Source organism: Balearica regulorum, chromosome 22, assembly GCF_011004875.1.
Source record: "Balearica regulorum gibbericeps isolate bBalReg1 chromosome 22, bBalReg1.pri, whole genome shotgun sequence".
Classification (NCBI taxonomy): domain Eukaryota; kingdom Metazoa; phylum Chordata; class Aves; order Gruiformes; family Gruidae; genus Balearica; species Balearica regulorum.
In genome coordinates, this window is record NC_046205.1 from 7027503 (window position 1) to 7039878 (window position 12376).

The 12376-nt window shown below is 50.4% G+C and overlaps 1 protein-coding gene across 2 annotated transcripts in view; it reads left to right on the forward strand.

Moving 5' to 3' along the window:
* CSMD2 (CUB and Sushi multiple domains 2) overlaps positions 1-12376 on the forward strand; it is a 302970-nt gene that overhangs the window by 267166 nt on the left and 23428 nt on the right. Inside the window, exons 52-57 of one of the 2 annotated variants that reach the window (XM_075773922.1) lie at positions 661-834; positions 1191-1364; positions 4035-4208; positions 5048-5236; positions 7678-7851; positions 10140-10322. In XM_075773922.1, coding sequence (XP_075630037.1) covers positions 661-834; positions 1191-1364; positions 4035-4208; positions 5048-5236; positions 7678-7851; positions 10140-10322 — 1068 coding nt within the window. The remainder of the gene's footprint in view (positions 1-660; positions 835-1190; positions 1365-4034; positions 4209-5047; positions 5237-7677; positions 7852-10139; positions 10323-12376) is intronic. The other variant, XM_075773923.1, reaches the window with a different exon arrangement.

Genomic DNA, 12376 nt, shown 5'->3' on the forward strand with positions numbered 1-12376 from the left:
CTTGGCAATGCACTAAGGTCAGAAGCACCCAGCGTGAGTCTCTTGATTTCTTGCTGAGTGCGAAAGCTCCAGAGGGTTTGCAGATCTTTAAGGTAGATAAAAGAAAGAGCTGAAGTTTGTGGCTGGGAGCTGCTTTTGCACGGGCTCCTGGCCGGGCTCCAGCTGCACCCTGCACACCAGGCTTTCGGCTGCGTGTCCTCTCTGGGTCTGAGCTTCAGACGTCAGCTCTGTCCTGCAAGTCACGGTGTGAGGAAAAGCTGGGTGTCACTTTCTGATTGGAAATGCGGTGCCGTTTGGTGGCGTTTCTGGAAGGCAGGCTTCCCAGCTGTACCTAGCGATGGGTTAATAATAGAAATGCTCCCAATGGGTTAATAATAGAAATACTCCTGTGTTAAAAACTTCTGTAGTTTCTTCCTAGCCAGTCTTTAGTGCTTCCCTCGCATCCTGAAGCGTAAACATTAATAGCAGCACTTATATTTGTCAGCTCACGGAACACGACTCTGAATTGTTGTTATTATCCGCGTAACTATTTAATAATCTTTCCTACTCATTTCTGACTTCAGTAATAACTTGTGGCAGCAAGCATCACTGAGTGCATTTCTTTGAAAAAACGTAGCTCCCTGCCTGTTCTTGCTTACTGTCCTTCGGGATCTCTTCTAGTTATCTCGTGCGGAGACCTGCCGACCCCACCTAACGGGAACAAGATCGGGACGCTGACCAGCTACGGGGCCACGGCCATCTTCTCCTGCAACACTGGCTACACGCTGGTAGGGTCCCGCGTGCGGGAGTGCATGGCCAACGGACTCTGGAGCGGAGCAGAAGTCAGATGTCTGGGTAGGTGCGGAGTATCCGAGATGCGGTGGGGAGAGCGCCCTGATGGCGTTTCAGGAGGGAATAGGAATTTTAGATGCTGATTTGAGAAGGAGCCCGAGTGCAGGTTTGGCGCTGCTGAAGCGGTAGGGTTTTCAGTAGATACAGAAAGGAAGCAAATTTTGATTCCTTAGTAGATGTGTGTTGAGATTGGAGAGGAGAGCTTTAAAAATGGTATGTTGTTTTTCCTGCTGCTCTGGTTTTATTTATGACTGCAGAGTCTCGAATTCAGATCCACCCTGAGGGTCAGGGTGGGGTGCGATGCCTTCGGGACGGGCAGGCCTGAGCTCTCGGTGATTCTCCCTGTCTCCCTCCCGCAGCGGGGCACTGCGGTGTTCCCAGTCCCATCGTCAACGGGCAGATCAACGGGGAGAACTACAACTACCGCGGCAGCGTGGTTTATCAGTGCAACCCCGGCTTCCGCCTCATCGGGATGTCGGTGCGGATCTGCCAGCAGGATCACCGCTGGTCTGGGAAGACGCCTGTCTGTGTGCGTAAGTATGTTGTCAGATTTCTTTAGTCCTGGTCAGAGGACAAGAGCACGTGTAAAGACCGTTGTTCGGAGTTGACACACCCGAGCTGCGTACAGTTGCTTTGCACGCTCGCAGTGAGTGTGCTGCACAAGCGTCCCTGGGTTCGTGGCGGAGAGAGCTGAGGTGTGGCAGGAGCGGCATCGCTGCGATTTTGGCTGTTTCGCTTCTTCCCTCTGCTTTGTAAATTCCACCTGTCTTTGGTGCGTTTCGTATGTTGGGTTTCGAACGGATGAGCCGCGTTGAAGGCGCGGTTTCTGAGGAGACCGCCCGTTATTGGGGTGCGGGGAGGTGAAGGGCAGACGTAGCCCCCAAGGCACACCCCGGTTCTCACCGTCTTTGAGACCCACGCTCTGTGCTGGAGGAAAGTCAGTCTCTCCCCTCCTCTAATGCACATTCACAAGTCACCTTGCACAACCTGCTCATTTGTCTTTCCAGTAAATAAGCTAATAAAGTAAGTCTCTAGAGCTCTAAGGTGTTACTAAGTTTAAGCGTTTTCTTACCAATGGACAGTACGATCCGTGTATTTCGTATTGTGATTCTCCAGTTGTTTGCTTCCAGTCTCTGCTGTCTGGTTTAGGGCCTTGTGTGCTGAGGCACAGTAATACCAGCAAGATAGGAAGTAAGAAATGACCTATCAGATTCCAGCCTAAAAATAAGAAACAGACTGAAGTTGTCAAGGTTAGCAGAGACTCCAAAGTTTAGAGGACATCTAGGATTCTGCATGAACATTTTAGGAGAAGAATTACTGGAAATGCTGCCTCTGGGTCTGTAGGTAGGTTTGAATTACCCTTGTGTCTGAGGATGCTCTGTTGAAAAAAGTTTTAATTCACTTTTACCTGCCAAGTATATACATACTAACTCTGGATCAGGAAATCGTATTGATAGAGGTGCTCCTGCTGTGCAGGATTTTCTAAACATCCATTTTCATGGATCATCTTGTTCCTTTCGGGAGGGACCAAACCCCTCGGAACGAAGCAGGTGGACGTTGCTCGTCTGTATTTGTCTTCCAACTGCTGAACCAGTACAGGGCTGGTCCGTGCGGGGCCTTTGTGCGGCTCTCTTTGTGCCGGCTTCTGGCACCTGAAAGCCCACCAAGCTTTTGTGCAGAGACCTGTAAAGGTGCGGGAGTTGGCCTTGAAGTTATTACGCTACATTAGGCCTTATGGATAACATAAATTTAATGTCGTTAAAGCAGATCGCTGTCGGGCTCTGAAATTAGATGCCTTGAGGCTTTATTGCTTCTGAAGAAGCTCAGGGCACTGTGTGTGTTAGCACATTATAATTTCCTATTGTCCTGATATTTTCTCTTTAAACCTGCTACAGTTGCTTCCTCTGAGCGAACAGGTCTCTTTGATCCATGCCAACTGCAGGGAGCCTTTTTTTCCCCGGGACAGAATCCATCGCCTGTTTCAAAACATATATAATCATATTCAGAAGTACCTCAGAGAATCTGACATCTGCTTCCTGCAGCACCGAAAGGCTGTCTTGCTTCATATTTTTTAGACCTGTACCTGTCACCAGCTTGCATAAGGAATAAATTCCCATCCCTGTGGTATAGTCCAGCCCTGGCAGTCAAACGTCTTATGGATCTTTTGTGGGAATTTCATCTTCCCCTCTAGCTTCTGGCTTTGGCAGCTGTACAGCTGAACTGCTGGACGTTTACTGATGGACTGTTACCCTGTTTCAGCATGACAATAGTCAATATTGCTTCGTCCTCAGCCGTCAGAAGATGTCGCATTCCTTAAGCAGCCAAAAATCTCCGTACGGCAAATCCTGACGTTTCTTTTGCGCAGCGGAACTCACTGCTGAGCTCGAAGCAAAGGTCTCCGGGCTTCGCTCGCAGCAGGGCTGTGTCCTCCCTGTGCCGCTCGCCTCTGCCGAGATGCCAACAGAGCGGCCCCGGCAAAAGCACTTTGAATTTCAGCCCTGTCTGTGCTTGCTGCTGCTCCAGCCTTCGCCTCTGCTCCTTCCCGGGGCGTTGTGGGAGCCGCTCAGACCGGGATCCTTTAGCCCTTTAACTCCTCGCTGGCCCAAGCTAACGTCAGCCACAGGAGCAAGAACTACACAAAAATCCTCGTTTCAGGGATTTAGAAATAAAGGTTTTCCCCCAAAGCTTTTCAAACTTAAAGCAGGAAGATTTAATCTTTCTAGGCTATATGCTAGAAACCTGATTTTTTTCATATTTTTCCTCTCTTTTAACTATCCCTCCAGGTGTAACTTTATACTGCGGTGAGCATACATCTGACTTACACCAGGGAGAGGGAGGAAAACATCAGGTTTCACGACTTTTGTGTGATGCCCAGGGTAATGTATGGCAATAGATTAATAGCAGTAGCTGGGATTTTTGAAGAGGAGCTCTAGGGATTTACGGTATAAGTCAGGAGGATGCTGGCACTCAGCTGCTTAGAGAGTGGTTCAGAGAATTTCTTACGCCAGTAAAATGAACAAAGGTACCGTGCTCTCAACGTGATTCAGTATTTCAACAGAGCTGGCCACAAATCTTTGAAGTCGGTGTGAGTTTCAGGGTTGATATGGGGGGTTTTTTATGGTCTCCTTCCTCGGGAACTTTTTCCAATGGATGATCCACATTCTTCCAGGCAAAAAAGTAACGTCTCCAATTTGTAATTGTAGCTATCACTTGCGGCCACCCTGGCAACCCTGCCAATGGCTTGACCCAAGGGAGTCAGTTCAATCTGAACGACGTGGCCAAGTTTGTGTGCAACACCGGGTACCGCCTGGAAGGAGCATCGCAGTCCCAGTGCTTGGCCAACGGCCAGTGGAGCAGCACCCTGCCCGCCTGCCGCGGTAAGTCCTCTGCCTGCACCCCGGTCTGGGCAAATCAGATTGTCTGCGCCTTCCTCGTCGGTTCTCTGGCTTCCTAAAATCCTGCTCGAAGCTGTCCTAAATCCACGTGAACCAAATCTTGCAGTTCCTCACAATGTACAAGTGATGTTTGAGCTCCGAGGACTGTGTAAATCTCATGCAAAGCACCTGATGTTTTTCCCTTGGGCTTCACTCAAAGCTGTTAACGGAGCCCTGCGTCCTCCAAGACATCCAAGTACGTGTTGTGAGTGGGGAGGACACAAGAAAACATCAGGCCAGACCCTTAGCAGAGGTAATCTTAGTAACCCTAGACTAGTTTACTCAAAGAAAACGCCACGCTCTTTGTGCAGAGCCCTTTCTCCTTCTAGGCTGCCCTACTTTCATTGGTATTAGCACTCAAGTTCACTTATCAAATTCCCTCCCCTCCCTGCACACCCTCGCTCTGTACTCCCTTAATCCCCTATCTCTGGCGGTACTCTTGCTGTGTCGGTCAAGAAATCAGTTATTCTCGACTGGCTGACCGAAGTCCCGATGTGGGGCCAGAGAGCGAGGCTCTGCTGCTGAGCCTCGCGTGGCGTTGCGAGAGTCTGCAGGATTGCTTCTACTCTTTTTTCCTTTTCATAAGGATTTTTTCTATCTCTGCCTCAAAGAATCTTTAAAAAAAAAAAACAAACCAAACACACCTTAAATTGTAGAATATGTGATTTGCAATTTTTTCCCCCTTTTCCTGCTCATTTTTGGAGAATCCTTTGTTCTTTGTTACACCCTTTCTTTTGTTTTTTGTTTTTGTTTTTTTTTTTTTTGTTGTCGTTTGTCTGCAGTTGTAAACTGTACTGACCCCGGGCACCTGGAAAACAGCATCCGTCAAGTGCAGCCAAATGGTCCTCACAGATTCAGCTTTGGAACAACTGTCTCGTATCAGTGCAGCCATGGATATTACTTACTGGGTACACATGTCCTTACCTGTCAGGGGGATGGCACTTGGGACCGTGCCCTCCCACAGTGTCTTTGTAAGTTCTTCAGAATAATACCCACCCACCGCAGGTTTTCATCCCATGTAGTCCTCCGTTGCTTAGCTGAATGCTCATGTAAAATAAGCGTGGATCCAAAACCCTTCGTAATCCATGGGAATCATTCCATCAGCTCACTGGCCTCTGGATCCTGCCCCCACAGAAGGAAAATACGTGGTCTGAGAAGTCCTGTTAGACAGAGGTGGTTTTCCTCTGCAGGGGAAGGCAGCTCCCGCTGAGCATTTCTGGTTCCGTGCGGCTCCAGCAGAAGCGTTGCAGGTGGCGAAGGGCAGCAGAGCTTCTGCAGCACAGACCGTCAGAGGCAGCAGCGTGCAATTAGCCTGGCTGAGGACAGAGCGCATTTAGCACCGCTCAGGCATGGCTGAGTTTCCATACGCCCACTCATCCCCGCAGCTCTGGGGGAGGGAACCGACAGTGCGACGGTGACATAAATGTAGCCTTTATTCTGCTGCGACGCAGGTGCTAAGGAGGATTTGCTTCCTGACTTTTGTCTGCATTTTTCCCCCTCTCTTACAGTATCCTGGCCCTTTGCGCCACTGCGGTTTGCAGAGAGAATTAGGAGGTTCTGGGGCATGGTTTGGATTGAAGGGCATTTCCAGTAGCGTAGAACACCTACGTGTAGGAAGACACAAGATACTCACGGTGGTCTCGTGCTGTCCTTTTGGAGACTGCAGCAGCTGCCCTCCCCTGTTCCCTGGCATAACAAATGGCTGAAGCAGTCCGAAATGGAGCTCCTTAAGTTTGAATCGGCGGAGCTGTTCCAAAGCCATGATTGTTTCTTTTTTTTTTTTCTTTTTCTTGTATTATCCCTCAACACCTAGTCATATAGAGTAGTTCTTGGCACATTTTCCTTTCCTTTTGTTAGCAGCATGCCACCTTCTCGCGTTTGCAGCACCCTGCACAGGCCACGGGGAATTGACAAGTGATAACCGCGTGTTACGGCGTCGCAGGGCGCCGAGAGGGTAGTTACCTTTGAAAACCTGGGAGCCTGATATCTCGGGTCCCTCAGTCCGCAGCTTCCCAGCTAAGTAAAGGCCATCCCCCTCCTTAAACTGTTGAGCATCCGTTGCCTTGGAGGATTTGTGGGCGTTCTCAAAACTGGAAACTCAGGTCAGATTTACGACTGATTATTGGAATCATGGGCTTAATAGTTTAAAGAGAGAAAGAAAAAAAAAAGATTTTTGCATGTCTCTGTTTTCTGTGTGTTGAACTTAAGATGTGCTCAGTGCTGAATCCCGTACCCCTTTGAAGTCTTTATAGCTGGGTACCTAAAATTACTAGGTGCTCTCTAAAAGATAAATTAAGGAGGTTGATGCCAGACAAGCTTGGGTTGCAAATGTTGTCTCATGCCTGTTTCTGAGGAGAGAGTAGAACAAAGTTGATCCCCTTTGAGGGGTGGGAGAGCGAGTCCAATAAATAAAGTACACGGGAGCGGAGCCTAACGCATCAGAAGAAACAGTCTTCACACTGTGTACGTAAATCCTTTAAAAACCTCAGTACCGCCACAGGTTTTAAGCTTAGCTGAGTCTGCTGGAGTATCTGTTATTAAATTGTTAGTTACAGTGTGAGTTTAAGTATTAGCTATCAAACCCATTTCCTTGCAAAGCGTCCTTGGTTTTAGTCACAGCTCTGCACCAGTATATTTCAACGCCCACGTGCCCAAACATACGCGTGCTCTCCTTTTTATTGAAACATACATCATGTTTTCTACCTAATGCCAGTGTTGGTATTTTTAGACTCTAGCAGAGGGAGAGAAGATATCCGTTACTGACGCTTGCCTTCAGAAAGCGAGTGGTGCATGGTCTTTACGCTGAGCATCCTCATCCAAACCTGTCTAATAGCCCCTGGATCTGGCAGGGTATTTGTCAACAGCCTCACTGGCTGCACTCTGATCGCTAAGCTAAAGTAAACCTATTAATTATTGTTAGCGGTGGTTTTTTACTAGCAATGGTCGAGTGAGCAGTGCTCCGAATCCGCCGGGATAATTTGCTGAGGTGTGACACGGCATCGATTGCAGTTCTGTGTCGCAGGACCTGGTGCTGCTGGGAGCGGGTGGGGGTGAGGGTGGGCATGGAAACATTCATGCTTTAAGAAGGGACGAGTCCTCCAAGGAACCTGCAAAATGCCTGTCAGTGTCAAGACTAGGCGTTTATGCGCAAACCCTTGGCAGTTGTTACAGGACGAGCCCGTGTCCCCCAGGAGGAGATCGGTGCGAGGTCTGCTGGGCCACTCCTGCACCGTGGCACGAGCCACCGGGCATTTGGTGGGCTCTGGGGCGGACGAGTGGGTTTGAGCTGCCGAGGTCCCGCGCAGCGCCCTCAAACGTGCAGTGCTTTGCTGCGTGCCTGCTGCGTCTGCCTTCGAAGGAGCATCGCAGGCGGTTCCCTCGTGGTTGAAGCTGTTGCATCTGTCTCTTACAGTGGTCTCTTGTGGCCACCCCGGCTCCCCACCCCACGCCCAGATCTCGGGTGACAAGTACACCGTGGGCTCCGTGGTCCGGTACAGCTGCCTCGGGAAGCGGACACTGATCGGCAACTCCACTCGCATGTGCCAGCTCGACGGGCGCTGGAGCGGCTCCCTGCCGCACTGCTCAGGTGAGGTGGGCTTCGGGCAGCAGGGGATGGGGCAGTCCCATCCTCCACTGCCCCTTTTTATCCTGCAACGAGGGGGCAGCGTGATGTGCTTTGAGCTGGAGAAACGCACCTGCTACAGAGGAACATTGTGGAAGACTCTGAAAATCACTGCGTCTCCGCTATCCAGTCTCCTGCAACTTGGATGATAAGCGCTGGCAGGGAGTAAAGCAGTCGGCTCGCAAGATGAGAAATAAATCACTGCAGGAAATGTTTGTGGTAGGAGGTGTTCTGCAGCCTGCTGCTTTACGGTTTTCTCCATGCAGAGTCTGTACAGGATGAACGTGTCTTAGACAAAATCAGGTCCTTGCATCCTGACTGCAGCATCTGACCCTTTTTCTCATGCCATTCCAATAGAAGAAGCCCATGCGGCCCCTTTCCAGGGCCTGACATCTGCTGTTACGGCACCACAGCAGTCCCAGGTCTGCACAAGACAAGTGGAAGCTGGTACAATGAGTTTCCACATCATCAGCATCTCTGCTGAGAGCAGTTTGGCAACAGAAGTCCATCCTCCTGTGCCGGAGTGAGAAAGGTCTTGCATTGAAAACAAACTGATAAGCAAAAAAAAAAAAAAAAAAAGTCCCTGATGAGACGGACTTGGGTCAAAGTCAGGGGGATGCAACGAGATGTGCTTGCCAAGCCTTCCTGAAATGGGGGTGCTGGGATCTCAGCTATTGGCCTGCAATAGAAGGAAGGGTGCTGAAGGACTGGCAGGATGCTGTGCAAAGCCCTTCCCACGCCATCCCATCACTTGTTCCTTGGAGAGCTCAGAGGCAGACAAAATAAGAACGTAGCTGGAGCAAAGCATTTGGGACAAGTGTTAATTTTTAATTATGCCACTTAGATTTAGCAGCTGCACTTGACCAAGTTTAACCTCTGCTTTGGAAGGGGACAAGACGTCGGGCGGAGTCAGCCACATATTCGGAAGCCGTATCTGCAGAGTTCTTGATCTGTAGCTGCTCGGAAGGGTTTTCTGCTCTAATTCGTGCCTTTTCCCCGTGTGGTTTCCACTGTCTCTCCTGTCCTCTTTGTGGGTGGATCTTTGGAAACATTCAGCATCGCTCTGACTAGTTCCTGCTGCCATCTGTTGCACGTCACTTTTCTGAGTGACTTCGTGGAGGCAGCTTTGGACCAAGGCTGATGGCCTTGAGAGACCCTCTCTGAAGTGGGGCCAGGTGAATGACCAGTACCTCAGCACCATGATTTCCACCCAGGGACTTGGGGAGAGGCTCCTCTTTTACGCTGGGCTCGGGCAGAACAGTTAGAAAAGCAGCGAAGAGGCAGAATACAGCCCAGGTCATCTCCTGCAAAGGTTCTCCATCGTGCGCAGAAGATCCCTACAGTGTGACAGCAGTTTTTGCAAGATGAAACAAAAGACTTTGATATAAGTCTCGATGTGAAAGAAAATACCGAACCTGGAGCATTCCCCCCCTTCTCTTTACAAGCAAGTACATTCCCTGGATGATGAATATGCTCGTTATGGTTTATATTACATGTACCACTGCAAAGGCTGTACCTGCAGCAGGGCACAGAAGGCCCAGGAACCGGGAACTTCATTACTAGCTGCAGGAGTGAAATAGTCTTTCCTGGCTTGGGGGTGGATGCGTTTACACAGATCATTAGCGGAGAAAGCCAAGAACAGGCGTATACACGGCGGGAGCCTGTGTCAGGCAGAAGGGAGGTGGGCATCTCTCCAGCCTGCTCCAGAGAACCCCCACGAGGCATCTGCTGCAGCTGCTCCCTTCCTCCTGTCCCCCTAACTTACAGCCGGCAGCTCGAAGTGTTCACAACTTGTACGAGCGGATGTTTCTCAGCTGGATCCCTCCCGCCTCTCTGCTCCAAACCCAACAGCTTCTTGTTCTGCAAATACAATAGGGCGTGCTGGGGTGGCTTGGAGCACGTCGTAATTTCTGCTTGGAGGGAAACCATCCGCATGAGTGATGCTGGCAACCGAGCTGCTGTCTGCTGGAGCAACTGCCACGGAAAGCAGCTGCAGCTGCCGAGGGCTCCATCTTGAGATTCAGGAGTTACGGCCGTACTTTGCAACCCGCTTAAAACCAGCGGGCTGCCGGAGTCAGGGGACGCTTTGCCTGGAATTTCCCCGCTCTGCTGAGAGCCAGTCCGAGTGAAATCGCGTCGGCCACGCGATCCAAATCCGTGTGCTGGCCCTTTGAACGCTGCAGTTGAGAGGGAAGAAGGGCCAAACGCCATGATGTGCTTACTCTGCTGATACTGTGCTCTCTTCTTAACAGGAGGCAGCCAGGGCTTGTGTGGTGACCCGGGGATCCCCTCTCATGGCATTGGGCTGGGAGATGACTTCGATGTAGGCAGCGTGGTCAGGTTCAGCTGTGAGCCCGGTTACGTGCTCCGAGGTTCATCGGAGAGGACCTGCCAAACCAACAGCTCTTGGAGCGGCACGCAGCCGGAGTGTGAAGGTACTTCTCCAACCCCACGTCCTCTCCTGCATCATGCCAAGCCTTGCCGTGAGTGTCCCCAGAGTTACCGCAGCAGGGACGGCTGCCTGGCCAGCCTGTCCCCTATCTGTTGCCAGGGACAGTCTGGAGCTGCAAGAAATAGTGCTCTTGTTCAGCATTTCCTCCAGATTTTGTGTGTATGTCAAGGAGCTTCAGTTCTCCCCTTTCCAAACGTCTGCAGGTCACATCTCACAGCGGGGGGCGGGGGGGTTCAGTGCTCGAGGGTGGGTATCACCTCTTTGGGTGCCCAGCTCTGCCGTGCAGGGCGCACCAGGATGGCATAAACGGTTTCAGGCCGTTCAGGTTCGCACCAACATCTAGACTGAGGTTTAGAGTAGGAAGAGCTTTTGGGAACTGGTCCCCGCTTCAGTTGTCCCCCAAGACTGTCGCTCAGAGGCTCGCTGCAAGAATCGTGGGGGTGACTCTCTTGGTCTACATCGCCCACCCAGGCAGATGAGCAGAAACACCCCAGTTTGGGTCCGGTACCACTAAGTCATTGTTGCTTTGTTGAGGAAATTCAGCAGAATGAGAAATGGCAATAGCTTCAGACCTCCGATAAAGCTGGAGTTGGCACATGCAAGAGTCATTTACATTAAGCAGAAATGCAAAATGCAAATTATAATCCAGTAAGCATATTTTCATATTTGAAAACCCCAAACCCCTTATTTTTCCATTTGAAGGAATCGAGTAAGACCCTATAATCCAATCTAATAAGCCCCCAGCCGGATTCTCTGAGCTGTGCTGCTCGCTGCTACTGTTTTATAAAAGTGTTTAAAAATCAGTTGGGGAAAGAACAAAAGCCAGAACGAGGCGGGATACCAAACGCAAGGAGACCTGGGCAAGCGCTTCTCTCCAGCTGATTTGAAAGCCAAAAGCTCAGAGAGAGTTTACAAATGAATTGGAAATTTATTCCAAATTGATGGAGCTCTTGATTGAAAAGACACTGAATCATGTTATTAATACACTCAGTCTCGGGGTTTTTTCGTTCTCTTTTTTTTTTTTTCTTCCCCCCCCCGCCCCGTTCAGTGGAAAGGCTCTGTTATCTCAGGATAAATAACCCATCAGGTTCCAAAGGCACCAAAATACAGATCCCTGGCAGATTTTTTTTCATACTTTATGAATAATAACAACATTATGTCTATAACGTAGTCATTTAATGTTAAGTGCTGCCTGGCCAATATGGGAAAGTAATTTCCAGTGATGAGCCCTGTGCTGTGTCCCCGTCGTTTGGATTCACGGCGAGTTGCAGGCACCACGAGGTGTTCTTCTGACTGCGCTTTGAGTGTTATATTCAACTTCCTGGAACAGGTATTTATAGGAGAGGGACGGGAGAGATTAATTTTGGGATTGAATTCAGGGCAAATGAAGAGGAGGGCTGAGTGCCCAGGCAGGTGTTTGGAAGGAGGAACGGGCATCTCTGCCGAAGTGGAAGAGCTCGAGCGCGGCAGCAGAGCCGCTCGGCATCTCGGCGGTGCATTAGTCTCTGACTCAGCCACTCGGTCGCTGCTCTCAGCCACCAAAATTGAGCAAAATGAAGCCTGATGGGGCTTCGTGGGTCACCGGCGCTCGCCTGCCCAGGGAATTCAATGGAAATTGCTCTCCAGATTAGCTGCTAAATGAGCACAGAGGGTCTCAGCCCGTGCAGCAGGAGATGAGGGCCCGCTGCAGAGGAACACGTGAGCGCGCGCACATAGAGACGACACCGTGCAAATCCCACCGTGTAAAATAGAAGGGACGGGGAGAGGAGCTGTTACCTCCATTTAGGAGAAAGCGAGAGACCAAGCTGCCATAATTGGTTCAACTACAAAGCATGTGCTAGCGTTTGAAGGCAAGGGGCTGATGTTGAACCATCCGTGTCCTCCCGAGCCGCGGAGGGTGGGTGTGTGGCCGACGGGAGCACTGTGCTTCGCAGAGGGTCACCTTGAGACTTGTCGGCTCTTAACCCTGATACCTTTCTTACCCACTGGAACGCTTTTTAAGAAAACCAAAGGAATGGGGAGGCAGGAAGAAGTCAT